General features: G+C 38.0%; 1 protein-coding gene across 1 annotated transcript in view; it reads right to left on the minus strand.

Moving 5' to 3' along the window:
- The window catches only part of DHX36 (DEAH-box helicase 36), a 43,935-nt gene extending 29,951 nt beyond the window's left edge, over window positions 1–13,984 (minus strand). The window contains exons 1-4 of the mRNA XM_051991800.1: window positions 13,645–13,984; window positions 9,176–9,300; window positions 8,148–8,400; window positions 2,385–2,423 (exon numbers count right to left, since the gene is read on the minus strand). Of these exons, the coding sequence (XP_051847760.1) occupies window positions 2,385–2,423; window positions 8,148–8,400; window positions 9,176–9,300; window positions 13,645–13,896 (669 nt within the window). The 5' untranslated portion in view covers window positions 13,897–13,984. The remainder of the gene's footprint in view (window positions 1–2,384; window positions 2,424–8,147; window positions 8,401–9,175; window positions 9,301–13,644) is intronic.
- Window positions 13,985–27,391: the final 13,407 nt, after the last annotated feature.

Raw genomic sequence — 27,391 nt, forward strand, 5'->3', positions numbered from 1 at the left:
CTGCAAATGAATGAAAATCCAGAAAACCCAGACAACATAAACTCAGCATCAAAAGATGAAAAAACGTGGGGACTTCAATATAGGAGAAAGCAGCCCTCCTTCTTACCTCTCCAGGAGATCAATGAATTATAGTGAAGTACAATAAGAGTGGTCGTCTCCAGGAAAGCTTAAGAATATTCAGTGGCTTCTTATTTAGAAAAATTTCCTCAGAGAATAAGTTTTTCAAAAATGCTTAGAACAATTGACATAGGAAATTTACTTAATAAACTTTAATAATTGCTGTAAAAAATTGGCTAGAGAAGATCCTGAAACAATTTACTGTTTATACATCAAATTTTTCACACTCTTAATAATCAACTGTTCAAATGTCAAATAAAAGTATAGCTTTCAGAGTATTTGTGAAAATTAGTTTGTTAAAAAGCCTTAAGACTAGATTCAATAATTATGGAATAACAGTCATTACAGGAGAAGTAAAGTAAGAAGAATCATTCATTTAGGCTCCTATTTGTCCCTGGGGAGACAACAGAACACAGATTGGAATCCAAGATTTGGAGAAATGATAGTCTTATTAATAACCAAAAAAAGGAAGGATATTTAGAAAACCTGAATCAATGTGTTTGTTTCCCTAAAATAAATGTGTGAAAGACAGAGTACGTGTGTGTGTGTGTATGTGTTTATCTCTCTCTCTTTCTCCCTTTTGCTCTCACACTTTTACAAAGGAGAGCCAGCATTCATAAAGCACCTGTTATATGCTACACACTTGCTACTGAGCACTTTCAAGGCATTATCTCATTAGAGTCTCACATTAACCATGCAAGGTTCGTGCTTTTCATAACCTGTGACCATTTTCTTTACTGTGTTGTTGCTCAGTTATGTCTAACTCTTGGTGGTCCCATTTGGGGTTTTCATACCAAAGACACTGGATTGGTTTTGCCATTTCCTTCTCTAGCCCATTTTACAGGTAAGGAAACAGAGGCAAACAGGGTTAAGTAGCTTGCCCAAAATCACACATCAAGAAAGTATCTGAGGCCAAATTTGAACTCTGGTCTAATCTATCATTCTATTCACTGTACCACTCAGCTGCTCTGATTATTTTCTTTACATGTATGTTTGTGACAAAGGAAAAAAGAGAGCATGTACACAATCACAAATGCACACATGGAGGCACAAAGGATCGGGGAAAATGCCAGAGAGAGAAGCTTCCTGCTATTTCCTGGGGTCTGGAAGAACATCTCCAAACCCCAGGACATTTCCTAAAAGTTGTTGCTGCCACCTGCATAGTTCCTGCCTGATAATTCCTTTGACATCCTGTTCATTCTACTCCCAGAGCTGTTGCACATGGGTAGGATCTGGGTACTGGCTGTCCTCTCAACATTATCTGACTTCCTGGCCCTGGAATTCTGTTCAGTGACAACCAGTTTTCAGTATTTCAAAACATTTGTTTAGGAAAAAAGTCAATGTTAGAGAGATGAGTGTTCTGTTTTTCTAAAACTACTATTTATGTGAAAGAGAAAATGTTTTGATAAATTTTTTCCAGATAACACTGTGTTTCCAATGCTTGTTTTCAAGTGCTAAATGACCCATTAGCTAAACCTTTAATGGATTCTGAGCCATACCTTTATTCAGCATTCATGTTATCTGTCTTCAAATTAAAGTTTATATTCTTTATTTAAAATCAATCTAGTGCCTCACGTAATGCTGAAAACCAATTTATCTACCTTGTTGATTGGAATTGCTATCACAAAATCTATCAACTTGACACTGGCAAACCCTTTTGTATACAATACTAAACAAAAACAAATGTTCTTATTTGTATTTTAATATAAGTGCAGTTCACATTGTGGGGAGGAAGGGAGAGAGAAAGAGGGAGAGAAGGAGAGAAAGAGAGAGAGAGAGAGAGGAAGGGAAGGAGAGAGGGAGGAAGGGGGATGGGGAGAGAGGAAGAGAGAGAGAAAGAAAGAAAAAGAGAGAGAGAGGGGAAGGGAGGGTTTGGAGAGGGAGGCTGAGTAGCAGAGAGAGACAGAGAGAAAGATTCCACATTACTGATTTGGAATCCCTCTCAAAATAATTATAGTTAAAAGTTAATTATCGGGCTCTAATATAATTGCCCATTTAGAATTGAATATTTTGCTATTTTATAACAAAGTCAGTAGTTAAATCTCATTATCTAGGATAAAACAAGAATGTACATAGAACTCAAAGCAAATTAAATAGCTGTATTTGGACTTACATTACTTTAACAAATAAATTTATTTACTGAAAAAGAATTCTAGATCCCTAGAAATCTTATTAACAAAAGCTCCATAATCTTTTATCAATTCTTGTGGATCGCTATCAATTTTTTAAAAAGACTTTGCAAATTAAATGTATAGTAAATAATTTACCTTTTGCATTCCATATGAGGGCAGCTTCTCCCGGAAATGCTGAAATGAAAACATAAAACACATGTAGTTTTAAAAAGACAACCAGAGCAACCTAAATATAAAAGAAAATTTAAATGGCAGAACTTTTGTATAAGTGGCCAAGTCTCACATAGTAGTGCCTAATGAAAAAAGCACTCATTTAAACAAGGAATAGTCACCATTAGTACATGCCAGTATGGCAAAGATGAGGCCAGGTATTTTCAATACCATATCCACCCTCCATAGTTTTTATTTCATCCTAAATTAACTGCAGTGCAAAGGAAAGACCCCAGAATCTGAATCAGTTTGATAGGCATGAACCTCAAATCTGCCTTTGTGTCCTGGGCCAAGCCCTTTAAACTCTTTGAACCTATTTCTTCACCTGTTAAATGAGGCAGTGGGATGAAAAGAGCTCTTATGCCCTCCCCAACTAAAAATCTAGGTTTAACATTTTCTATTGATTTACTCTCCAACTGTCACCCATTATCCTCAATAATTCTATAATCAAGTTCTAATTCTGAGATGTACTTTAGGACATGATTTATGACTCAAACCCTCACTCTACAGTGGCATATAATCAGTACCACTATGGTTAGATTTTTCAAAAGCATTTACATGTGTATACAAACACACACACACACACACAGTTCTCAAGCTAGTTTTTAAAATTCTAACTATGTAGCTAATATAAGTGTGTGCGTGTACATATATTTGTATAAATGCATATATACACAGCTATAACTATTTAAATACAGCTACATATAGGGGTATCTGTGTGTATCTTCAAATCTGCATACATATACATGAAGATTGTATCTAATTAGAACATTGAGTTGTAGGCCCCACTCTAGCACTTATTAATTATGAGCCTTTGGGCAAATCCTATACCTTTCTGGGCCTCAGTTTCCTCATCTGTAAAATGAACAAGCTAAACTAGATGATTTCTAAGGGTCTTTTTCTCTCTCTAACATTTTGTGCTCTGATGACACTTTGTTACTTTTATTAATAGGAAAAAACAAGAAACAATCTCATGTTGTTTCCCATAAACTGGGACAGCTTCAGAATAGTCCAACAGTCATCTTCCCTTGGCAGCCCTTGGATGACACGGCTTAGGTTGTGTGGTTTTTTACCACCAATGCCTGCAATTAGACAAAATATCTGAAAATGGTTCTTTGAACATCTAAGTCATGGCTTAAAAGAATGAAATTTCTAACCATTCTGTGAGAATTGATTCAAGAATGCTAAAGTAAAAAAGGAGAGGGATGGCTATTTACATTTACATTGCATATAAAGTGGGTACCATAGGGAATATCTGCAATGTAGAAATAATCATATATCTAATACACTTAGCCATTCATAAAATATAATATCTAAGAAAAAAGTAAATAACTACCAATCCCTCAATGACAGCTTTTCCGGTCTCATAGATCTACACAGAAATGCACAAGCGTGGGTAACAAACAAGATAAACTAGAGAGCCTCACGTAATCATACAAATTCAACCTCCTGGGAATCAAAGAGATTTGGGAGGATAAAAGCAGTGACTGAATGATGACTTTGCAGAGACACTTTTCTCCAAAGAAACAGATTAGGAAAATTGGTGAGTAGAGAATCATCTATACATAAAACATGTGTAAAGAAACATGACAGCCCGAAAGGAAGAATATGGCACAATGAAGGATGTGAAGAATATTATCATCTAAATCAGGGGTCCTCAAACTTTTAAAATAGGGGGCCAGTTCACTGTCCCTCAGACTGTTGGAGAGCCGGACTATAGTAAAAACAAAAACTTTGTTTTGTGGGCCTTTAAATAAAGAAACTTCATAGCCCTGGGTGAGGGGGATAATCATTCTCAGCTGCTGCATCTGTCCCGCAGGCCGTAGTTTGAGGACCCCTGATCTAAATGTATTACACAGGACTTAGGAATGACACAAAAGAGCTAAGGACCTCCTTTTAAACGGCTCTTCTGAAACTCTCTGCCAAATGTAGAGAAGCCCATGATGACTTATTTGATAATTTCATCCTTCAAGAAGTAGAGGAATCAACAATAGAAATTCCATATTGGATCCAATTCTCAAGAACAAGATGAAACCTCTACTGGAGGAGAAAATAAATGCAGTAGTCTTGGGGAAGAATGCACACTCCATCCAGGAATTTTTGATAAGGAAGGAAAAGGAAACTAAGACTAGTCTGACATACACCTCAGATTTTGTGAAAAGAAATTACAAAGGGTTCAGAAGAAAAGACAGATGAGAACCTATAAACAAAATGCTACAGAATATATTGAAATCAGTTCAGGAAGAATAGGAAATTCTCAAAAACTTTGTGATCAAAAAAACCAATTTTGATGAAAAAAGAAAGAAGCTGAACACAAAAACCAAGAACCCACAAAAAAGCCAGCTTCAGTATTTACAAAACATATGAAAACATGGCATTATCCTTTAAGAACAATGAAAGAATTCTTGAGTTACAAATAAAATAGGGCTTTGAAGGAAACAAATGATAAAAACGAGTTTTGTTTCTTTTTAACTTACTGGAGGAGGACCAAAGAAAGGAAGGGAGTAAATAAGGCATAATGGTAACAGACTACAGAGAGAAAAACGGAGTTTGTGCTTATTCTCTCTGCCAAACAGAATGATTTTTGGAGAAGAAATAACAAGCTACCAATAAGGAAGACTATAGCAGCTGAGTTTCTGGAAATGCTTGATGATCTTAAATCAAATGGTCCAAATGAAGTATCTTCAAGGGGACTGAAAAACCAGGGAGATGCCAGCTGAACAACTGACCATGGTTTCTGGAAAATACTCTGAAAACTGGAAAGCAGCAGAGGTGCAAGAAGATTATATGGAACAATGCCATCTGTTTTCCAAAAAAGAGGGGAGAAGAGGAAGTATGGAGCCAACAAATCTGCTCATCTTAAGGCAGGGAGCCAGTTTTCTGTTACTGGCAAAATTCTAAAATATATTATTAAAGAGTTGGTGAATATTTAAAGAGAGGAGTAATGACAAGAGCCAGCTAAATCACAAATAGCTCACCTGTTTTCTTTTCTTTTTTTCTTTTCTTTCTTCCTTTTTTTTTTTTTTTTGACAACTTCCAGACTGGCAAATACAAGGAAAGCTGGGTCTTATCTGGAAATATATGATCTAGATCCTTTCTATCTCCAGTGCCAGACACATAATAGGTGTTCATTAAATGCTGACTGACATAACACGGAGAGCTAATGAGATCTGAGCCTTCATTCCAGGAATAAGCAGATTCTAGTCCTCCTTTTCTGACCATGGTGGGAGAAGGATGGTCCATTCTCAGTGCCAAAACATTAGGTCACTAATAAGTGGCAATGTTCAAGGCAGGTTAATCAAAATGATGAGAGATCACATCATGCTTTACAATGGAAAAAGGAGGCAGATGCATCTGGATGATCAAAGACTTAAAGGTAACATAATAGCTGTTACCAAGGACAAGAAGGGCCAGGACTTGTTTTGCGGGCAAAACTAAAGAAAGAAAAACTTGTACAACAATTAGAGCTATTCCAAAGTAGATGGAGTCAGAAATCAGAAAAATCCTTCCTTCACTGGCTAAATAGACTGTGGTAATAATTATAGCTTAGCTAATTGGCTGATTGAGTTAAATTTCTGAAACTCCTTTCAATTCTGATTCTGTGATATTAAAATCTAACATTAAATGCATGTGTGATTCAAATGACTGAGGGCCAATAGCTTTTTCCAGCCTACGCAAATACCTCTTTTGATTTGAGCTCTAGCAGCTACACGTGAGTATCCTCAATAAGAAATAATGATGTAGATGGTTTGCAAGCTGAAGCCTCTTTTCCTGGGGAGGAGCTGTTCTAGAAGGCTCTCCCAGCTGGATCCATTGATGACAGAAAGACTTTCTACCACCACTATACGAGCTAAATGGGGGAAATTTCTCCTCTAACCACTAAGTATCTCTTTTTTTGGTTTTCTCACCATTATCTCTCATTCTCCAGCTTAGAAATAACCCTTCCACTCTTTTCTCCAAACCCAGGGCTCGTTTCTATGTCTTGATCCTCTGACCCATTATTGCCAATGCCACTAAATTCTAGCTTGGTTTTTCTTTTCTTTCTTTTTTTCCTTTTTGCTGAGGCAATTGAATTGCCACAGCTAGGAAGTGTTAAGTGTCAGAGGCCACATTTGAACTCAGGTCCTCTTGACTTCAGGGTTGGTGCTCCTGGTTGCCCCTAACTTATCTTTTCAACTTATGCTTGCTGCTTCAGCACCAAGTTAAATGAGAATCATATTTATACATATTAGATTTTACATATATTTTAACATGTAAAATATATATTGGATTGCTTGCCATCTAGAGGAGGGAGTGGAGGGAAGAAGGAAAAAAATCTGAAACATAAGGCTATGCAAAGGTCAATGGTGAAAAATTATCTGTGCATATGTTTTGAAAATAAAAAGCTTAAAAAAAGAAAGACTTTCTATCCTGGTTTTAGGAAATGAGTTTTCTTCTTATTTCCCTAAGATTGACGTCTTGCTGTTATTTTGGTTGTCTAGACTCCTTCATGCCCAAGGTCCTATCTTGTGTACTTCCTCCAGGACTGAGATTCTGTGCCTTTTACCCATAGTCCTTTCAGTCCTTAACTATGAATCTTAGTCTCCAAGACAAGAGGCCTTGATTACTTCTGGTCACTTTAAAGAATTCTAGACTTGGAGTCAGAACTGAGGTAAAACAGAAACCACAATCTGCCAACTGGGACAAATTACTTCACCTCTCTCTCTGAATCAATTCCCTAACTGGTAAAATAAAGGGTTGGAGGAGAGGACGATCAAGGTCCTTTCTAACTCTAATTCTACCACCTTAAGGCCTCCAGCCCGATGTACAGAACCCCACTGATTTGGTCTGCCTGTTCTAAAGGTATCTAGGTACTGACTATCTCCTGGTCTTTGTCATGACCTCTCCTAGCACTGATTGAGGCCAAATCTGTTCCCATACCCAATTCCTCAGCTAAATTCTTTCACCCAGAATCCTATATATTCCTGGAAAAACCAATGGATTTTCCTGTTTGGGGCTCAAGATTCACCACTCTTCTACCCTCTGATTCAGCAGCCTCAATAGGGTTCTTCCCTCTCCTCCCCCCCCCCCCCCCCCCAAAAGATGTCTATGGAAAAAAGTCAACTGCTCTTAGCAAAGCCCTGACTTGCTCCAGCTCGACGGGCAAAGGAGCTCCTGGCTTCCATTTCCCCCCCAGAGCTTTGCTGTACCCATTTCTTTCCTATCTTCTTCCTGAGCTCTTCAGATTCTTCTTAACAGATTATTCTTCCCAGAAAACCAATGCTCACTATTAACATTTGAATCCTTTGACCCATCACTGCTAGTGCCACTAAATTCTAGCCTGTCTTTTACTGTGCAAGTAACGAAGTGTACTGTGTGTGGGAGTTATTAAATATCACCTTAACATTTTATCACATCTATATCACCTGCCTACCTAGTGGCACAGACTTGAGGAAGAATTCTTATCCCTAAATCTCAACTCCCCCAGAGAGATAAAGGCCTTGGGAGATCCATTAAGATAAAGACACTCATTCAAAATGTTTCCAAGTTCTTTACAAAATATCTTGCTGCCAAACTTAATCACAAAGTGTTCTGGTAGGTAGATAGGTAGGTAGGGAGAGAGGGAGGGAGGGAGAAGAGAGTCAAGACTATATTATACAAAAGGAAACTTAAGGTTAAAAAACACAAAAAGGTCACATTTTCCATTACCTGCATTTCAATATAGCGGGGATCAGACTTCTTTCTTTTCAGATCTTCCTTAAGTAGCTGGTCTAAATCCACATCTGGCTCATTCTCTTGCAAGAGATATTCAGAATCTCTATCTACAAATGATTTTCCCCTTTCAGTCAATTTCTTGCCTCGGTCTACAAACTTCTTTTCTTGGTCCAAAGGTTTCTTTTCTTTTTCCAAAAATTTCTTTTCTGAAGGTGGTTTGTTCTGGACAGGAATTTCAGTGCCATATCTGTTTTAAGGTAAATTGCATAGTTCAATGAATCAATTTAAGCTTTGGGAGAAAAAAAAATAACAAATAAAAACTATAACTTTTTTAAAAACGCAATTGAGACATGCATTTTTGCAACATCAAATGCAAAAGCAAGGGGGATTTTGAACATCAAATGACTTATTCTTGGTCAGGAAGACTGATAGCTCTTTGCCCCCTCTCTATCCAATCCACAAAGAATAGCAATGCCCTCCTTAAAATTAAAGTGCATATTTTTAAGTTGCCCTTTCTGGAGTATTTATTGTAGAATACAGGCCAAAAGTTGCAAGAATGGAAAAGTGTAATGGAATTATGAATCTATATTCTCTGTGGACTGTGAAAAGATAATTAACAAAGCCAAATTATTACATTACATACTCACACTCTCTTTCTCATATGTATATATGGTGATTATATGCTCTGAGTATGTCTAAAAAGTCCTTAGGAATGTTCAAAGAACACTCCATCAGAAAAATTCTGAAATAAAAAAGATACTTAAAAAACCCCAAAACATATAGATCATTTGTTAAAAAATTAAGAAAAGTTCTCACATGCTATAAGAGTCCCTGACCTATGCAAGAAAAATGATTAACCACTGTTAAGTACTGGTCTTTGAAAGAAAAAGGAGTATTTATCTTCGCTGAACCATAATGTGTGATAATAAAAACTAGCACTTTTAAACTGCAATTCTTGTCAGGCCACTGCTACTAAAGACCTGTTGTTTTCTACCCATTTTTCAAAAGAATAATTTTTTTACCCATGATCCTCAGGAGAAAACCAGGATATCTGCGGCTGAGAATCTTTATCATTCTTAGTTTGGACAGAATTCAACAGCTGTACAATTTGTTCTTCTCGACGTTCATCCATACGCACTACAGCTCTCTTTGTTATCGGGGGAAAAAAAAAGTTTGTCACCAACTTTTATGCAAAATGAACAAATTTCAACCGCTGACAATACTTTTTTTTCTTCAATTATAGTTATGAATTGAAACAAATAATACACTCCCTCCCCAAAGCCCTTTTCCCCACCTTCTACTATTTTTTTCCATCTTACATTTTCACAAATCTCAATAATTAAGTCAATTTATAAGATTTACTTTATTTTGCCTATTAAAAACAAAGAAAAATCTTATTAAATCTCTCCTCCTTTCCTAAGCATAAGGAGACCTTACCCAAGTCCAAAAATGAGAAGTATCATTTCCCCAGGCTAGCATCAAAAATATTAATTAAAAGACCACTTTTCTCCCAAGGTTCACTGAAGGAAAAACCTTTATTGTCAGTGAATAGCAAAGTTCACTTCCTTTCAACTAACTTGGAAAAGTCCAACAATCCAGTCATAGAGTATCAGAGAAAAGAAAATTTCGGTTAAGGAATTGTATCTGGTACTACTGGAAACTCTACAGGTGGCATATCTAAACAACTGGAAAAGTAGGAGTTGGGGGTAGGGGCAGGGGGAAGAAATAGCTTCAGGAAGAATATCAAGAAAGGCAGAATAGAGTGCAAGAGTGCAGAAATGTCTGATGATTGAGAAACATCAAAATATCTGGCAAGTAGGATCCAGACACAGGAGGATCAAAGGGTATGCGGTTTGACAGCCCTTTGGGCATAGTTTCAAATTGCTTTCGAGAATGGTTACATCAGTTCACAATTCCACCAACAATGCATTACTGACTCATGATAATGTAGATAGAGTGAGGACAACAGGCAAAAAATCAGTATGAAAAGGCAGACAAAAGTTACACTGTTGCTTCTAGAAACAAAAGAACAGTTCAGCATCCCTTGTCCCTCTTGGAAGCATTCCCTGATCCTCACATCCACTTGCTTTTTGCTTAAAGTACTCTCTCCTCTGATCTCTCATAGTAACTTGTAAATCTCAGGATGCCATATTTGATATTGATAAGCAAGATATCCAGGAATACAACAGGAAGATGAAGGGCTTTCAATCTATGTCATGAGTTATCAATTGAAGTAACTGGGCATTTTATAACCTGAGAGACTTAAAGAGGGACATGATAGGTATCTTCCAGTATTTAAAGAGCTTTCACTTAAATGGAATAGATCCATGAGGGTAGAACCAAAAGCAAAACACAGAATTTGTAAAGAAGCCAATGTTGCCTTAATGCCAGGAAAAATTTCCTGACAATGAGGCCAAGAGGCTAGATGTCTACAGAGATGGGAGGTTTTCCCTGCTGAACAAAGGCCAGAAAACTATTTGTCAAGTATGTTATTGTAAATACTGGTTTTGTGTATTGTTTGGATAAGACGATGTGAAGGGATCAATATCTAGCAGGGTCTCTCTCTCTACTTCACTTCTACCTCTTGCTCAAGAGGTACTGTGTTTTTGTTACTGTGATTGGTTCAGAAGGAGGCAAGGCTCAAACCGCACTACCCTTGAGGCAGCTTCCTGGTCTATCGACTTTGACCAGGTCTGCTCATGCAGGGTCAACTTCGGTCAGCCTTGAGGCAAGACCGCACATGAATCACTGTTCCACAGCAAGAAAGGAGAGGGGCAACTTCCAATATCTAATCTGAACAAGAATAGGCTGGTCAGACCTGCCCATCTTGAAACTCTGAGAACAGTACAACTATAATCAGGACACCTAGATTTTTGAGTGTGGCCAAGTCATAACCTTTTAGAGGCTATTTCCTCATTTACAAAATGGTGATGATGATACTCCCCAGAACTGTTAAGAGCCAAGTACTTTATAACTCTTCCAAGTCCTATGTAACTAGGAGTTTTTCCTATTGTCTTAAATGAAAGACGTGCAATGGGGCTTCGCTCAAGTTTTTGAAGGCTTAGGTTTCTTTTTCATGTTTGCAACATCCCTTCCAGCCACTAATTCTCATGAAAAATTAACATTCTTAGGCTGTCAGATTAATTGCATAATGAAAATATTCCAGGGAAGACTGCACTGATAATGTGGGTGAATTCTAGAAGCTTTTTAGCTGATAATTCTTTTATAGTCATCTTAAGGTTCAACTGAGGTAACACAAATGAATCACAACAAAGTAAAATCCTAATCTATTTGAGAGAATGAATCATTTTGAATAGACGATGCTTTAAGCACAACTTTATAAGAAATTTCATCAATTTGGATTTACAATACTCCTTAAATACATTCCATAGATCAGTCTTTTTGATTACCAGATTCGTAATTATGAATTTTAATCACAACAAAATGTCAATGAGGCTCTCAAGCTGTATGGAGATGCTAAGAATTGCTTATCTCCACACTAAATGGTCCCAGATCTCTGGGACATACCTTGTTATCAGCTGTTCTTATTACTACTCCTGAGAACTGTCACACACAAATATATACACATGTATAATAAGCACTTCCTAATTTTCTGTTTTTAATCTATTTTGGGTTGGAAAATTCATGAACCAAGTTTTCTAATGAAATAAGAATAAACTATCTTGAGGAGCTGTCCCAAGAAGAATACAATGTCTACGATGGAGTGCATGGACTTGGTGCCATCTGTCTGTCTGCTCAGACATTTTGCTTGCTTACTTCCTACTTCTTGAACATGTCCTATATTAGGATCACAAAAGGTCCTATGCAGATAATACCAAATCACTTCATCATAAAAACCATGCAAGCAGGCAAGGTGATGAACAACTGGCATCCCTGCAGGCTGGTGAATCGCTTGGGTTCCAGTTCTAAGTGGCAGAAGGCTACTTCCTGAATCCAGCACTAATATGGGGAGCTCTGGAAGGACTGGATCTCAGTGTGAGAGAGCTAGAAACACAGATCTGGGAGTCATGAGCATCAAGAGGATTCAGCCCATGAGTTCGTGCCATTGGAAAGGATGAGCAAGAGTACAGAGAAGAGTGCCCAGTTCAAAACTTACGGGCACAATGAGAGAATGCTATACAGGATCCAGCAAAGGAGACTGGGGAGAAGAGGCAGAATCTTTTAATAATAAAAACTGACTAAATCTTTGAAGCTTTCCAACTTCTAATGCTTTATTAATGTTATTATCCTTGATCTTCAGGAACTTCTCCACCCACAAAAAGTCTACCAGTCAATTCATCAGCATGTATTAAGTTCCAACTGTGTGTCAAGAAAACCTCTCCTTTTCTATGAACTGTTCTCAAATACTAAGCACCCACGATTGACCTTCTTCCCAATCCAATCCAGTCTCCCCTCACTCAACTGCCAAGGGGCAGATTTAACCAGATCACTGTGCTAATCAATAACATCTTTATTAATGCTCAGGTCACACACACACACCTTTGGATGGCACTGAAAGTCTCTCCCTATTGTTCCCCTCTGGGCACCTCAGGTCCGGCTCCCTGGCACACACAAATCCCGTCCCACCTCCTGCAGGAGGCACACCCCACGCTGTGCTCAGGCACAGAAGGGCAGACCCTGGGGGGCATGACTGCACTTGGGAGCTCAGCCGCATCCAGGGGGCTTCAGGCTTCTCCAAAAAACAGGCCCCGACCCGGACCCTCTGCAAGGCCTGCCCATCAGTGATGGGGATGTAGGTGCCCAAGGGTGCCGCCCCGAGAAGGATGGCAGAGAGTGCTCAGCGTCGGGAGGCTCGCAAGGGGACAGCGAGGAGGACTTGGGTGACAATCTCCCTTGGGGCCTCTACCATCCTGGCCAACGCCAGGTCTAAACTTGGAAGAGGGACCAGGGAGACAAGAGGCTAAGATGACCAGGCCCTGCCAGCAGGGGGGATCTGCCCAGAGGGAGCTGTGAATTCAGCCCTAAGGCTGGACTCTCCCTAGTCCGAGGGGAGGGGGAAGAAGAATGATAGGACAAGCGGAGGAGGAACCCCCGGTGCCCCAGTTACTTCCATGGCTACACCTCCCTTCTCCAGAGCGAAAACTGGGGGTGCTTCTACACTGGGGCCTGCATGAAAACTGGGGGGAGAAATGGTCTGGATGGAGGTAAAGGGAGCTCCACACTGGCCTGGCCACAAATGTAGAAACCTTCCGCCCCTCCCCCCGGGGATGGTAAAGAGAAGGGCTAGGCTGACCAGGAAAAGAGGGCGTTTCTACAACAGGAACTACCAAGAAGGTGCCGTGGAGTGTGAGGGATGTTTTTACACTGGCTGGGTCCCAAGTGCAGTGCCCTTTCCCCTACGTGGGGCTGACAGTCCGGAGAAAAGTTGAAGGAAGGGAAAGGGTGCTTCGACAATGGGCTAGGTCCCAAAGTGCAGGACCCTCCGCGGAGACGCCGTCGGGAGCAGGCCGGACGAGGCCGGGACTCTCACCTCCTGGCGCTCGGCGTCCTTGCTCTTCTGGCCCTGCTTCCTTGCGTACCAAAGGCCTATTTCGCGGCCCTTCAGGTGTCCGGGATGCCGGCCCCGGCCTCCTCCGCCGCCGCCGCCGCCTCCTCCGCCGCCGCTGCCTCCGCCACCGCCCCGGCTTCCGCCCCCGCCGCGGTTTCCTCCGTACCCGCCGTTGCTCGAGCCGCGGGGCCCGCCACCATCGCGGCCCCAGTTCTGGCGGTGCTCGTAGCTCATTGTATAGACAGAGAAAAGCCCCTCAGGCAGGGACCGGCAACGGCTACAAATGGCGCCGGCGCCCGGAAGCAGGTCTCGCGTGCACTTCCGTTCCGCTTCCGGCGCCCAGCGCGAGGCGAGCGCCGACGTCGCGTCACAAGAAGCGGTCTCCGGTGACGCAACAGCGGCGACGAGGAAGGGAGGAGGCGGGGCTTAGGGCGAGCCCTTCGGCGCCTGCCCAGGGGCGTAAGCGTGGGCGGGGCGGGAACGCAGCGCGGGCTGCGCGCGCACCCTACGCCCAGGCTCTCCGCTTGCAAACTATGCTACATCGGGAGTTCGAATCTACTTAATGTGTCGGAGAGAGCCTTGAATATATATTTTTTGTACCCTGACCTCTTGGGCATTAAGTTGGACAGGACTATGCACCTTTTCTCAAAGTGCATAAAACAAAACACATTTATGTGGAAATAAAGATGTTTCTTTTCTAATCTCCAAATTCAATCATTCTCTAAAGGAGGGTCCGTAGGGTCCAGGGTGAAATTGAGTTTATTTTAAAAGGACTCTCAATCAAGTGACGTCACCCTGTGAGCCCTCCATCAGTCCTTTCTCTCTTTTCAGAGGAAGAACCCCAAAAGTGCCAAGGGCAGATCCAAATTCTACAATTCTACAAAGTAATTAAATGTCTTCCTTTAATTGCAATATGATTAAAGGATGTCTTCAAGTTTGGTTGTCTACTGGACTCTGCACCCAATGTACCTCCCCCTCTCCCAAAAGAAGGACCCTACAGTGGGACATCGAGCGACCGCTGAGCATGGTGCTGAACTGGCTCATTGCTGAGAACTATATCTCACTACACAGAAAATCCCTTAGAAGTCCACGAATTAGTTATATTGTTCATCAAATGCTTTTGCCTCCTAGAGGAAAAAAAAATAAACAAAAACTAAAACAAGATGTGACAATTGTAATGTAATCCTAATTAGAAGGAACAGGAATTCTAAACAGTAATAAATAAATAAATAAACAAACAAACTGGATATTCCCAGGGACTGCAATGCAGAAAGCTAAAAACCTTACTTGACCGCCAAAGAGAACAGAGAGCTGGTTCTCCATTTATATTCATTTTTTTTAATGTTCTAAAACCCATTCTGCACAATTAGGAAGTCAGTTAATGAGCCAACACGTGTTAGTCCAGAGTTTACTGTGTACCAGGCACTCAGCTAAGCGCGAGGATACAAAGACAACCCTACTCTCAAAGAACTGGAGTCTAATGAGGGAGACAGCCCCGAGGTTCCTGGCCACATGGGAGATGTGGACGGATGAGACCCAGGCTAACCTTAGCAGGGAAGGCAGAAGAAGCTGGGGGGACCTAGATAAGCTCGGGCAGGAGAGGGCTTGAATTATTCTGGCTCCGTGAAGAGAGAGAATAGAGACAGATGGAAGAGACTGGGAAGGGGAAGTGGATGACAGACACTTGGCCACTAATAGAAATTAGGAATGGGAAAAAGGGGAAATTCAGATTAATTTCTAGGTTCTGAAAATGGTGCCTGGAAAAAATGGCGACACTCCTAGAATCAGGAGTGAAAAGCGCTCCAGCACTGGCATCAGGAAGATCTGAACACCAGCTGTGTGACCCTGGGCAAACCCCGTTTGCCTCTGTTTCCTCCTGTGTAAAATGAGCTGGAGAAGGAAAGGGCGAACCACTTCAGTATCTCTGCCAAGAAAACCCCAAAGTGGGTCATCAAGAGCCCAATAGGAGGGAACAGCAACAACAGAAAGGGGGAAAAAAGGGGGGGAGGATTTAAGGAGGAAACATGAGTTTCCAGGGAAAGATATTAAGTTCAGTTTTGGATAGTTTGAGTTTGTGATGTTTTTGAGAAATCCACAGAAATGATTAGCATTTCTATTGGAAACAAAATCCATTGTTAAATAAATTATTAAAAATTCCATTTTAATGGAAATAAAAATTCCATTTAAAATATATACAGAATTTATGAAAATGCTTGGGAGTTTACCTGTCAAGTTACACATATGTTCCTATGTATAGGAATATAACTATAAAATACTCTTAATAGAAATGAAGATACGCTTAAATATTTGAAGAAATAATATTCCTAGATATCCCAAATGAATAAAAAATAAAGACAGCACTATCAAAAGTATTTTATTTTTTCTATGCCATACCAATCAAAAGATCAAAGAATTACTTTAGAGAGCTAGGAAAACAACAATGAAATTCATCTAGAGGAACAAAACGGAATGAATTTTAAAAGAAATAATGGAGGAGAAGGGAATGAAAAGAGCCTAGAAATAGCAAATCTTAAATTAAAAAGTAGTAATTATCAAAACATCTTGGTACTGGTTTAAAAAAAGGAATACAAATAGAACATATTAGGGATATAATGTACAGACACAAATGAACCTAGTAATCAGGTTTTTAAAAAATCCAAAGAGCCCTGCTACTGGTCTAAGGGCTCAATAATCAGACAAAAATCTCTTCGAAAACTGTACATCATTCTGATAGAAATTAGATACAGGCTGACATCTTCATATCACTTGCTAGGATAGTTTGTTTTTTTTTAATGCATGCATGACAGATGTAAATAGATACATGGTAAGTAAATTAAAGGAATAGGAAACAAATAATCTAGTAGAACTATGAATAAGGGAAAAATTCATGACCAAATAAGGGATGGAGAAGACTACAGAAAAGAAAATACACAATATTGATATCAATCCATAAACAAAATCAATAAACTTTTTTAATGTTATTTATATTAAATATTATTTAAAAAATTTGAATTCCAGATTCGCTCCCTTCTTTGCAATTCTCCTCATCTATGGAAAAGACCTAGTGAGGCTATTGCTGGATTAAAAAATATATACAGTTTTGTAGCCCTTAGGGTAGAGACAGAAATTGTTCTCCAGAATGGTTAGTCAAAGTCACTACTCTACCAACAATTTATTAATGTACCTCTTTTCCTTCATTCTCTTCAGTATTTGTCATTTCTGGTTTTCTGATAAGTATGAGGTGATACCTCAGAGTTATTTTACTTTACTTTTCTCTAAACAAATAGTGATTCAGAACATCTTTTCATTAAACTATAAATAGTTTTGATTTCTTCTGGAAATTGCGTTTGATCATTTATCAACTGGAAAATGGTTTTTATGTTTATAAATTTGACTTACTTCCTTATATATTTGAGAAATGAGGCCTTTCTTATCAGAGAAACTTTTTTTAAAAATGATACTTTATTGTCTATAGGAACTCCTATCAAAATGTTATTTTCTTGATTATCTCTTTCAATTATCACTAATTTTGCTTTTGCCTTTCTGAAATCATGATTACCACCCCTGCCTTCTTTGCTTCATCTGAAGCTTAATAGACTCTATTCCAGCCTTTCACTTCAACTCCATCTTTTCTGTCCCAAATGTGTTTTTGTATACAACATATTGTTGGATTCTGGTGTCCAATCCTCTCTGCTAGCCACTTCCTTTCTTTGGGTTCATTCATCCCATTCACATTCTCAATTAGAATCACCAACCACACATTCCCCTCCATCCCATTTTCCTCTTTTATCCTTCTTTTTCTCTCTTTATTCTGCTCTCTTATGCTTCCAATCACTGCTTCCCCCAGTCTGCCATTCCTCTTAACATTTTCTCCTACACTTTATCTATCATCCTTTTCCCCTATTGGATAACAGGGGGATAATCTATTGAGTAAGATAGATTTCCATACTCATTGGAGTATATTTTTTGTTCTTTGAGCCAATTCCAATGAGAGTGAGGTTCAAGAATAGCCTTTTCCTCCTGTTTCCCCTCCATTTTAAAAACATTTTCTTGTACATCAACTTTATGTTAAAAAAAAAAACTTTCCTCAGTGCATCCTTCTTTTCTCTCCCTATATTATTATTATTATTGTTTTGGAGATCATTCCAGCATATCCTCTCCACATCCATGCCTTCTTTCTAAGTATCTAATCATGATGAAGTTCTATGGAGTTTCATTTATCATCTTCCCATTCAGGAATATAAACAACTTAAGAACTCCATTGAATCGCTTGTTTTATTCTTTCATGTTTACCTTTTTATGCTTCTCTTGAGTCTCCTTTAATGTCAAATCTTCTATTTGGCTCTGGTCTTTTCATCAAGCAAGACTGAAAGTCTTTTATTTCGTTATATATCCATTTTCTCTCTAAAGATTATACTCAGATTTTCTGGGAAGATGATTTTTGGTTAAAATTGAATTGATTTAGCTTTATGCTTTAACTTCCCAAATTATTCCAGAACTTTTGCTCTTGTGCCTGCATAACTGACTTTCCACTCTAAACCAAAGCTTCATACATCATTAGGAATGTACACCCTCATCTTTGAGGATTTCACAACTGAAGCACAGACATTCACAGCCCTTGATAATAATTATGTTCAACAGAAGTTGCAACCCACTCAACTTACTTAGATCTGCCAAGCATATTGTTTTCTGGAGAATCATTTCTAGTTGCAAGACTAAGCTGAGATGGTTTAGAATTGGAGTCAGAAAAGCTTGAGTTCAAATTTTGCTGCCAATACTTACTGGCAATGTGAGATTCTGAGAAAGTCATATAATAAAAATAGCTAGCATATATATATATATATATATATAAATACATATATATATACATATATATGTATATAGTGCTTTAGGGGTTGTAAAGATCTTTCCAAATATAATCTTGCTTATAATCACAAAGTATATGCTATTATTTTTTTCCATTTTACAATTGAGAAAATTGAGGCAGAAATAGGTTAAGTGACTTAACCATTCATAAAATGAAATTAATAATAGTGCTTATCTCCCAGGGTTATTGTGAAGGTCAAAAGTACTTTGCAAATCTTAAAGCACTAAATAAAATGTTAGTTATCATTATTATTATTATCATGTTGTTGTTTTTGTTATCACAGTAAGTCACATAAGTGCTCTGTGATTCAGTTTGCTGATCTAGAAAATGATCTGTTTGTGTAGCACTGACCTCTAAGATCCATTTCATCTTACCATTTTACAAATAAGGAGCCTGAATCCCAAAGATCAAAATAACTTATTCAGGATCTCTGAACTAGTAAGTAATAGAGACAGAAAAACCCAGACTACTGGGGCCAGACTACTTAAAAGTACAAAGGTAGACACCACAAAAGCCCTGCTTTCAAATGATTAACAATGGGAGAAGGGAGTAAAGAGCCAGCATACAATCACCTAGTTTACAAGGGTCAAAAGAATTATGGGAAATTTGTAGAGGGAAATCAAGCAGTTAAATGAATAAAACACGTCTCCTAAGTTGTTAACTTCAATTTGTCTCTCAATCAACAGGCATTTATTAGGCATCTCCTACACAGAAGGCTCTCCTCTAGGAACCAAGGATACAAAGAATGGCAAAAAGCAATCCATGATCTAGAGAGACTCCCAATCTAATGGTAGAGACAAGCTGCAAACATGATACTGAGTTAGGTATACTAAACTTCCATTAGAACATTCTTTGACATGGTTGCTTATTATCCTTAGTTGACAAGAGAGGAATTGAACTTCAGATTTCAGTGATATTGGGAATTCCCACATAAGGAAACTTCCTTGACCAATGGAGGTGGACCTTTTCTCTTCCCCTCATGATCTTAGAGAACTATGTAGAGCACTGGGAAATTGTGACTTGCTCTCAGCCACATCACTCAGTATGTTCAAAACTCAAGTTCAAAAGGAGCTTTCTAGCCAATGGAACATTGAGAAAACCCCATCATTGTTATAGTACACTTCTTTATGATTCTTATCATTCTGGACTCTCATTAAAATGTAAGTCTTTAAAATTAGAAAAAAAATTTAAAAGACTTAAAATTAAGTCTTTAAAATGACATGAAATAGTTTAAATGTCAGCAATACAAGGTAGTTGAATGATGTCTTATTCTGTGAACATTATGCATCGTGAAAGGTGAGGGAGTAAAAAAAAATTAAGAAACAATTCTAAGCTTCTTGAAAGACTATGTCTTTAAGGTGGGAGAATGTAATCCATATAGAATGAAGAATGAGGAGGAGTGGAGGCAGAGGGCACCAGCCATGGAGCTCCACCATGGGCAAAGTTGGAGATGCAAAGGACAGCTGAAAATCAAATTGAATCTGACCTGCTAACAGTAGCTGCAACTTACCAGTGAAGAAAGCATTTGTGGAACATTGCTAATTGGGATGATAAAGACTAGAGAGAATAGCCAGGTGAGACTATGAAGGGGCAGGTACCTTCAGAGTTAAGGCTTTGGTTTATCTAACTGTTTTATCTGTGTGATAAATATGAACATTTTCCCAGGGGTCCCTAGGATCTGAGACTATGTGTATGGACTGTATCAGGATTCATTTATTTGACCTTCCTTTTTAAAGGATCAATGATATCATAGGGTGATGTCTTTAGTTGTACATGAATTGGATTTTAGTGAAGCAGAGTTGTACAAAGTTATCTGTTGGAGTTCTTGTTCTTCTTTAAAATAATATATTTTCTCTGGGAGAAGGTAGGTTTCTCGGGGGAGGTTTTCTGGAGGCAGCCTTAGTTGCAATTGAAAGTAATAATCACCTCAAAACGCAGCCAGGTGATAAAAGTTCAGATCTTTTATTGCCTCCAATATAGCCGGGTTAGCTTAGAGGCTTCTCTCTCTCCTTGGTTCTAAGAGCTCTTGCAGCTTTGTCCTTTGTTTCTGCCTCTGCTTTCTTCAGCCTCCAGAGCCAGCACCAAGTTGAATCTGTCTTGCCTCTGAGAGAGGGCTTCTGGCTCTCAGTCTCCTAGAGTGCTCCTCTCTGACCCCAATCAATATTCTGAAGTAAAACTCCTCACTCAGAGAGGGCGTCTGGCTGAATTCACCTGACTCTCAATCTAAATTCAGTTCCACTCCCCGTGTAATTCAGCTGAATTCTGTTTGAGAGCCTCTGTCTGTTTCTTATATATGAGAGAGAGAAGAATTGTGGGATATGAGAGATAGGGATTATGGGTTTCTTCCCAGAGTACTCTCTGGCCCTAAGAGCTTCAAGGGAGGTGTGAATTCACAAAGTTACACGGTTAACTTTATGAATCTCCCATACTTGTGAATTCCAATAAGTAAAGGTGTAAAAACAAGCATTGTATCAATTACATTGAGTTAACACTAGGATTCTAACATCTCCCTAGAGTTATGAGTTAACACTAGGATTCCAACAGTTATCAGCCACATTCTCTCTTCCGGTCATAGAAGTCCAATGGCATGAAGAAGTCAGGAAAACTGGCCCAAGATTCAGTAGGTAGCCCAAGTACTCCACAGCACCTGCTTCAGCTGTCTCTCTGGACATTAGAGCAAGTTGTTCTCATCTGCCCATTCCTTCAGGGATAGTCTTCACACATTTGGAGTAAACATGATTCTAACTCACTGACAGTTTTGAAACCTGTTGGTTTTTCTCAATCTAAGTTAGCGCATCTGCTAAAATGATTTCACCAGGGTGTGGCCACTGTACATGCTACAGCTTCTTGGAATCACAAGTGAGAGTTGGGTGATAGGTGAGTACCAAAGGTGGATAGGCAGCCCTCACAGTAGAGATGCTAGCCCTCCCTAGTCTGCCCATACATCTCAACAGAACCCATAATATACTAGAATAGTGAGGAGTGAAAGACAAAAATATCCTGAGAGAAAAGAGGCAAGACCCTCTTTGCATCCCCAGCACTTAGCAGGTACATAGTAGGTGCTTTATCAATGTTTGCTGATTAATTGATAGATAGGGGAATGTGTCTAAAGTCTATTAATAAGTGGAGAAATAGAGTGGAACAGAAGAGGAGATATGGGTATGAAACTGAGATTTTTACCTAAGACCTGTTTTCAGACCAAGGACAGCTACTGTTTTCAGGTACATGTAGTACAAAGGGAACTTGTCCATTAGACCAGGTGGTGAGGAATAGGGCAGATGGCAAGATGGCTACATGACTAGGAAGCTAACTGCATAGAATGGCTTGCATTTTGTTCTGACAAAACTAAGTGGACAAAATATATAGAATCCCTGAAAATTAAGTAAAACTGTTAGAATATAAATGCCTTATGAAAAGAGACGGTGTGGAAGAAAGATCTTGTGTTTCAATGTTAAGTTCTTCCACTCATTCATTGTTTAAGTTTGGACATCAATTGCTCTGAGCCTCAGTTTATTCCCCTCCAAAATGAGCATGTCAAACTAGATAGACAGTTCTTAAACTTTGTTTTTAAATCTCAGGACCTTTTTATACTCTTTAAAATAGTGCAATGTATAGAGTGCTGGGCCTGGAAACAGGTAAAGACTATGATGAGTCTGATAATTGACATCAAGCTTTGGACACTTGTGAGTTGTGTGATCCTAAGCAAGTCACTTAATTCTGTTTGCCTCAGTTTCCTCATCTGTGAAATGAGTAAGTAAAATGAGGAGAAGGAAATGACAAATCCCTCCAGTATCTTTGCCAAGAAAACTGCAAATAGGGTCATGAAGAGTCAAACATGACAGACATAATTTAATAAAAGCAAGCCCTGTCCCAAAGTTTTATTTATGTAGTTTATATCTATCAATATTTTTACTGTATTAGAGATGAAAACATCTTAGTATCATCATGGAAAAAAACCTTTCTTGCTTTCTTTCTGAAACTCTTTCAGGGTATCCTTAAGGTTATGACTTTCAGGAACCACTCGAAGTCTAAGGACCATACTTTAAGAATTGATGCTTTAAGGGCCAAGAGATCATTATATACTTCAACAACAATACTATATGATGATCAATTCTAATGGATCTGGCCATCCTCAGCAATGAGATGAACCAAATCAGTTCCAATGGAGCAGTAATGAATCAAACCAGCCACACCCAGAGAAAGAACTCTGGGAGATGACTAAGAACCATTACATTGAATTCCCAATCCCTATATTTTTGCCTGCCAGCATTTTGGATTTCCTTCACAAGCTAATTGTACAATATTTCAGAATCCGATTCTTTTTGTACAACAAAATAACGGTTTGGTCATGTATACTTATTGTGTATCTAATTTATACTTTAATATATTTAACATCTACTGGTCATCCTGCCATCTAGGGGAGGGGGTGGGGAGAAGGAGGGGGAAAATTGGAACAAAAAGTTTGGCAATTGTCAATGTTATAAAATTACCCATACATATAATTTGTAAATAAAAAGCCATTAAAAAAAAAGAATTGATGCTTTAAATGACTATTTTAAGAATTCTATAATTCTGAAAGAATTATTATTTCTCTAGAAGAAAAAGATTAAAATAGATAATTACATACAAATATTTTATTCGTGTTAGTGGGTATCTAATAATTAGAATATTTCTGAATAAGCAAAGGATAGGAAGGAACTCTCTGAGACTAAAACTCAAAGCAGAGAGTTCAAGTTATGTTGCTGAAGTTTCCTTGTGGGAGTTCCTACACAGCTGAAATTAAAGAAAGAAAGAAAGAAAATAACAATGACTTATATGTTGAATTTATGGAGTACTTTAAGATTTGCAAAATGCTTTCCTATCAATACTTTTGTGATAGGAATTAGAAGTATTTAGCCCATTTTGTAGATAAAGAAACAAAAGGTTGAGAAAAGTTGAGAGCTGCTAGAGGCTAGGTAGCTATTAAGTGCTGGTGCCAGGATTCAAACCCTGTATCCTGAAGTCACTTTATGACTCCACACTGCTAGGAATAGCTCGAGGGAAAGATCATGGAATCCCCTTTCCCAGTGAGTTCTACTGTCTTCCTCTCAAGACAGTCTACTGTCAGGCCTAAGATTTATGATTCTATGAAATAATGAGCAAGAGAGAAGTAGAATGATTTACTTTGAACCAAGGAGTTTTTAAAGAGAATAATATTATGATGATACAGAAAAATTCTAATCTACTAGAAAAATTATTGGAGCAGTAGAAATTAAAATTGGAAACATTTTCTCTTGCTTAGGATTCTGGAACTGCTATATAATACTTATGTGAACTTCAACAAATCACTTCAGTTACATTACCAATAAATTTAGGAGATTGAGCTAGATGACTTCTAAAGACTTTTGTAAATCCAAAACATATGATTCTGTAGGCATAATCATACCTACAACTGAGACCTGCTTTTCACCATTGATTAAAAGAAAAGAAATCTATGCATATTCACATCGACAATTTTCTAGGAACTGTTCTTTGTTGTTGGTGTGTGGAAATTGGACTACTTTATTTTGGAGTGAGTTAAATATGAAATTTCCCTCAGTCAGTGTCTCAAGAATTCTGCTGAGTTTTACTTAGCCTCTGTTGTCAATAAGCGTGGAAGATAGTCTCATCTGATTTCTGGAAGTAGGATACCCAAACTCTTTGTCTCTTCATGTTTTTGCAAAGAGAGACTGAATAATTATTAGATTGCCTCATCACATCAAGTATGTTCCTTTCACTTATAGGGATTTTAAATCTTGAAGTTATGCTGTTTAAATTTTTTGTTTAGGTATGTGTTCCACACCACCATTCCCTTGCCCCCAAGAAAATTTCCCAATGAAATTCTCTCTTCCATTTGGACAATTTTTTTCCCCTCAAGGAATCTACCCACTTTTTTTTTTTTTTTAGGATTTTCTCATTATATGTTCATAACTCTTGAGTCTTATGTTCTTTTTTTAAACTCTCCCTTGGGGATTTAAAATCCACCAAATCTGTCTTGCTTTCTCTTGGTAAGCATACTATCCATAAGATTTTCCCCCCTAAATGTAATTTCACTTGCAGATATCTTTTTGTTGTCTTTGATTCTTCTTGTGGATATAATCACTGTTTTCTTAGTACATAAAATACATTTATTTTATTGTGATCTTTCATGTTTTTTTGTTTGTTTGGTTTGGTTTGATTTATTGCTTACCAATTTCTTCAGTAATTCTTTTTCTTTTCATTTTGGGACAATGGCTTCTAGACTGATTTCAGAGATGACCTTGTTCTTAAGTGAACATATATGTATAAATATACCTTTTTTCCAAGGAAAACAAAAATTGAATGGTTACTCCTTTTTCAGAAGAACAAATAATTGTCTAATAAAAGGTTTGTGATTTCTTTTTAAAAAGCATTTGTGACTAACCTTGCCTGATTGAATAACTTGGACTCCCAGAAAAGTGAATCTTTCAGATATAGCTGGGTAGTACAATAGAGGGAGCATGTGACTTGGAGTCAGAAAGTCCTAAGTTTAAAACTTGCCTCATATTCTTGTTTGCTATGTAATCCAAAGCAAATCTCTTCACCTCCAGCTGCCTTGGTTTCCTTATCTACAAAATGGAGATAATAATAAGTACTTCCTAGATTGCTATGAGGATAAAATGAGATATGTTTAAAAGTATTTTGTAAACCCTAAAGTGCTATATATATCAACATAAACATAACATATAAATCAATAAAGATAAATCAATTTTGCATAATTTGTTATTAATGTACTTCTAGAGCATTTCATCTTTTCAAATAGTCTACACAAACATTTGTATTTTAAATTGTAAATGTCATCTTTTTGGTAAAAATGCATATTTTATATAGATATCAATAAATCTCTGAAGAATAAATCAGTGCTTAATGAAAAATTAGCGATTTTTTAAAAGGATTTGTCTAATGGTCTGAACAATAGCCTGAAAACAATAGTGTTTCCAAAGAGCATGAAAAAACCTGGAAAGCAATAATGGAATGCTCATAATTTCATTATTTCTGGGTTCTCCCATCCCCTTGGTGTGAGTAGTTCTCCCACTAATACAAGTCACAATCCTTCTCTGTGATGATTTTCTTCTTGGTGGATGGTATTCTTCATGAGTAATTTTGGCTTTAATATTCATCTCCTGGTTACTTCTGAGCTGTTGATTAAGATGGATAATTAGACTTTTAGTGCCATGCATCTGGAAAGAGCCTCTGCTTGGAGTGATAATGATGGTGGTAATGATAGTGGCATAGGGAGGAACAAGAGTGCAATACAAAACTGGCTAGCCCTGGCGACAGAGCCATAAGTAAGGCTAGTGTTGGTCTAACCAGGGAGCAATGTTTTAGTGAATCACAATCACTTTGGTTCTTTACTTCACCCAGGTGTTAAGTTGCCATCCCAGCTTTGTAGTATCAGAAAATGCTAAATAGCAGACAGCAAAGCTCAGATTTGAGATACTTCCTTTCCCTGGAGATCTTCTTCCAAGTACCAAAAACACAGTGCCTGGAAAATGTTTATTGTTGTTCAGTTGTGTTCAACTTTTGTGACCATATTTGAGGTTTTCTTAGCAAAGATACTAGACTGGTTTGTCATTTCCTTCTCCAGCTCATTTTACAGATGAGGAAACTGAGCCAAAACAGGTGAAGTGACTTGCCCAGAATCACACAACTAATAAGTGTCTGAAGCTGGATTTAAACTCAGGTTTTCTTGATTTCAGGCTTAGTGCTCCATCTACTATTCCACCTAGTTGCTCCTGCCTGGCATATAGTCAGTGCTTAATAAATAAATGTTTATTGGATTGGACTTGATCTTGTGTCCCTCCTGTAAAAATGAGGACTTTGGAGTGAGACATAAAAACTGGTTTGTTTTCCAAGAGCAATCCCAAAATACTTTGATGTCTGATCTATAACTATCTAAAAAAAAAAAAAAACTTTAAAAATTTTTAATCTTGGTAATTGTTTTCAGCAGGGGGCAGACAATGTCCAACAATGAGAATAGCAAGAAAAAAAAAAAAAAACAAAAGTTAGAAGAGAAAACAACAGGAAGTTTAGATAATTAGTAATTAAAGAACAATGGAAGAATCACCATCAGAGAGGTAGATAAGTAAAACTAGAGACATTTTAAAATGTAAAATTTCTTGACAACAAATGGAAAGTTAGATTCTGTAGCATGGAGGCAGAAAAACAGTATGAGAGACTCTGTTATCATCAAGGTGTTTAAAATGATAAGATACAGTGAAAAGGTGAACTATTCAGATGTTCATATAGGACCTGATTAGTGATGTGGTACCCATCATAAGGGCAAAAGGATCTTCAAGAGCTGGTATTCTCCCTTGGACACTTTCTAGTTGTGTCACCCTGGGCAAGTCACATCACTTTTTCTTATTTGTAAAATGGGGATAATAATAATATCTACCTCATAGAGTTATTATTAAGATCACGTGAAATAATATTTGTAAAATATTTTGCAAATCTTTAAATACTATATAAATACTCATTTTTATTATTATTTAACATTAAAAATAAGAGTTGACATTTTGAGAGCTCTTAAAAGCTTTCAGAGAGATTTATTTATCTACTGAAATAAATGCCTTTATGTAGGCATTATGGGCATGATTAGCCCCATTTTACAAATGAAAAATTGAGGTTTAAAGATGGGCTGAGTGGCTTCCTTTGGATTTCATAACTAAGTGTAAGAAGTGAGATTTTGGTCTTCCTGAGCCCAAATCTAGAGTTGTACTCACTCTGTGCCATGTTCCTTCTTTTTGAGTCAGTTTCTCCAAATATGCAAACTCATTCTTAAGAATGAACAAAGTACTTCTGAAATATAGATTTTCTTTTAAG

Source organism: Antechinus flavipes, chromosome 3, assembly GCF_016432865.1.
Source record: "Antechinus flavipes isolate AdamAnt ecotype Samford, QLD, Australia chromosome 3, AdamAnt_v2, whole genome shotgun sequence".
NCBI lineage: Eukaryota > Metazoa > Chordata > Mammalia > Dasyuromorphia > Dasyuridae > Antechinus > Antechinus flavipes.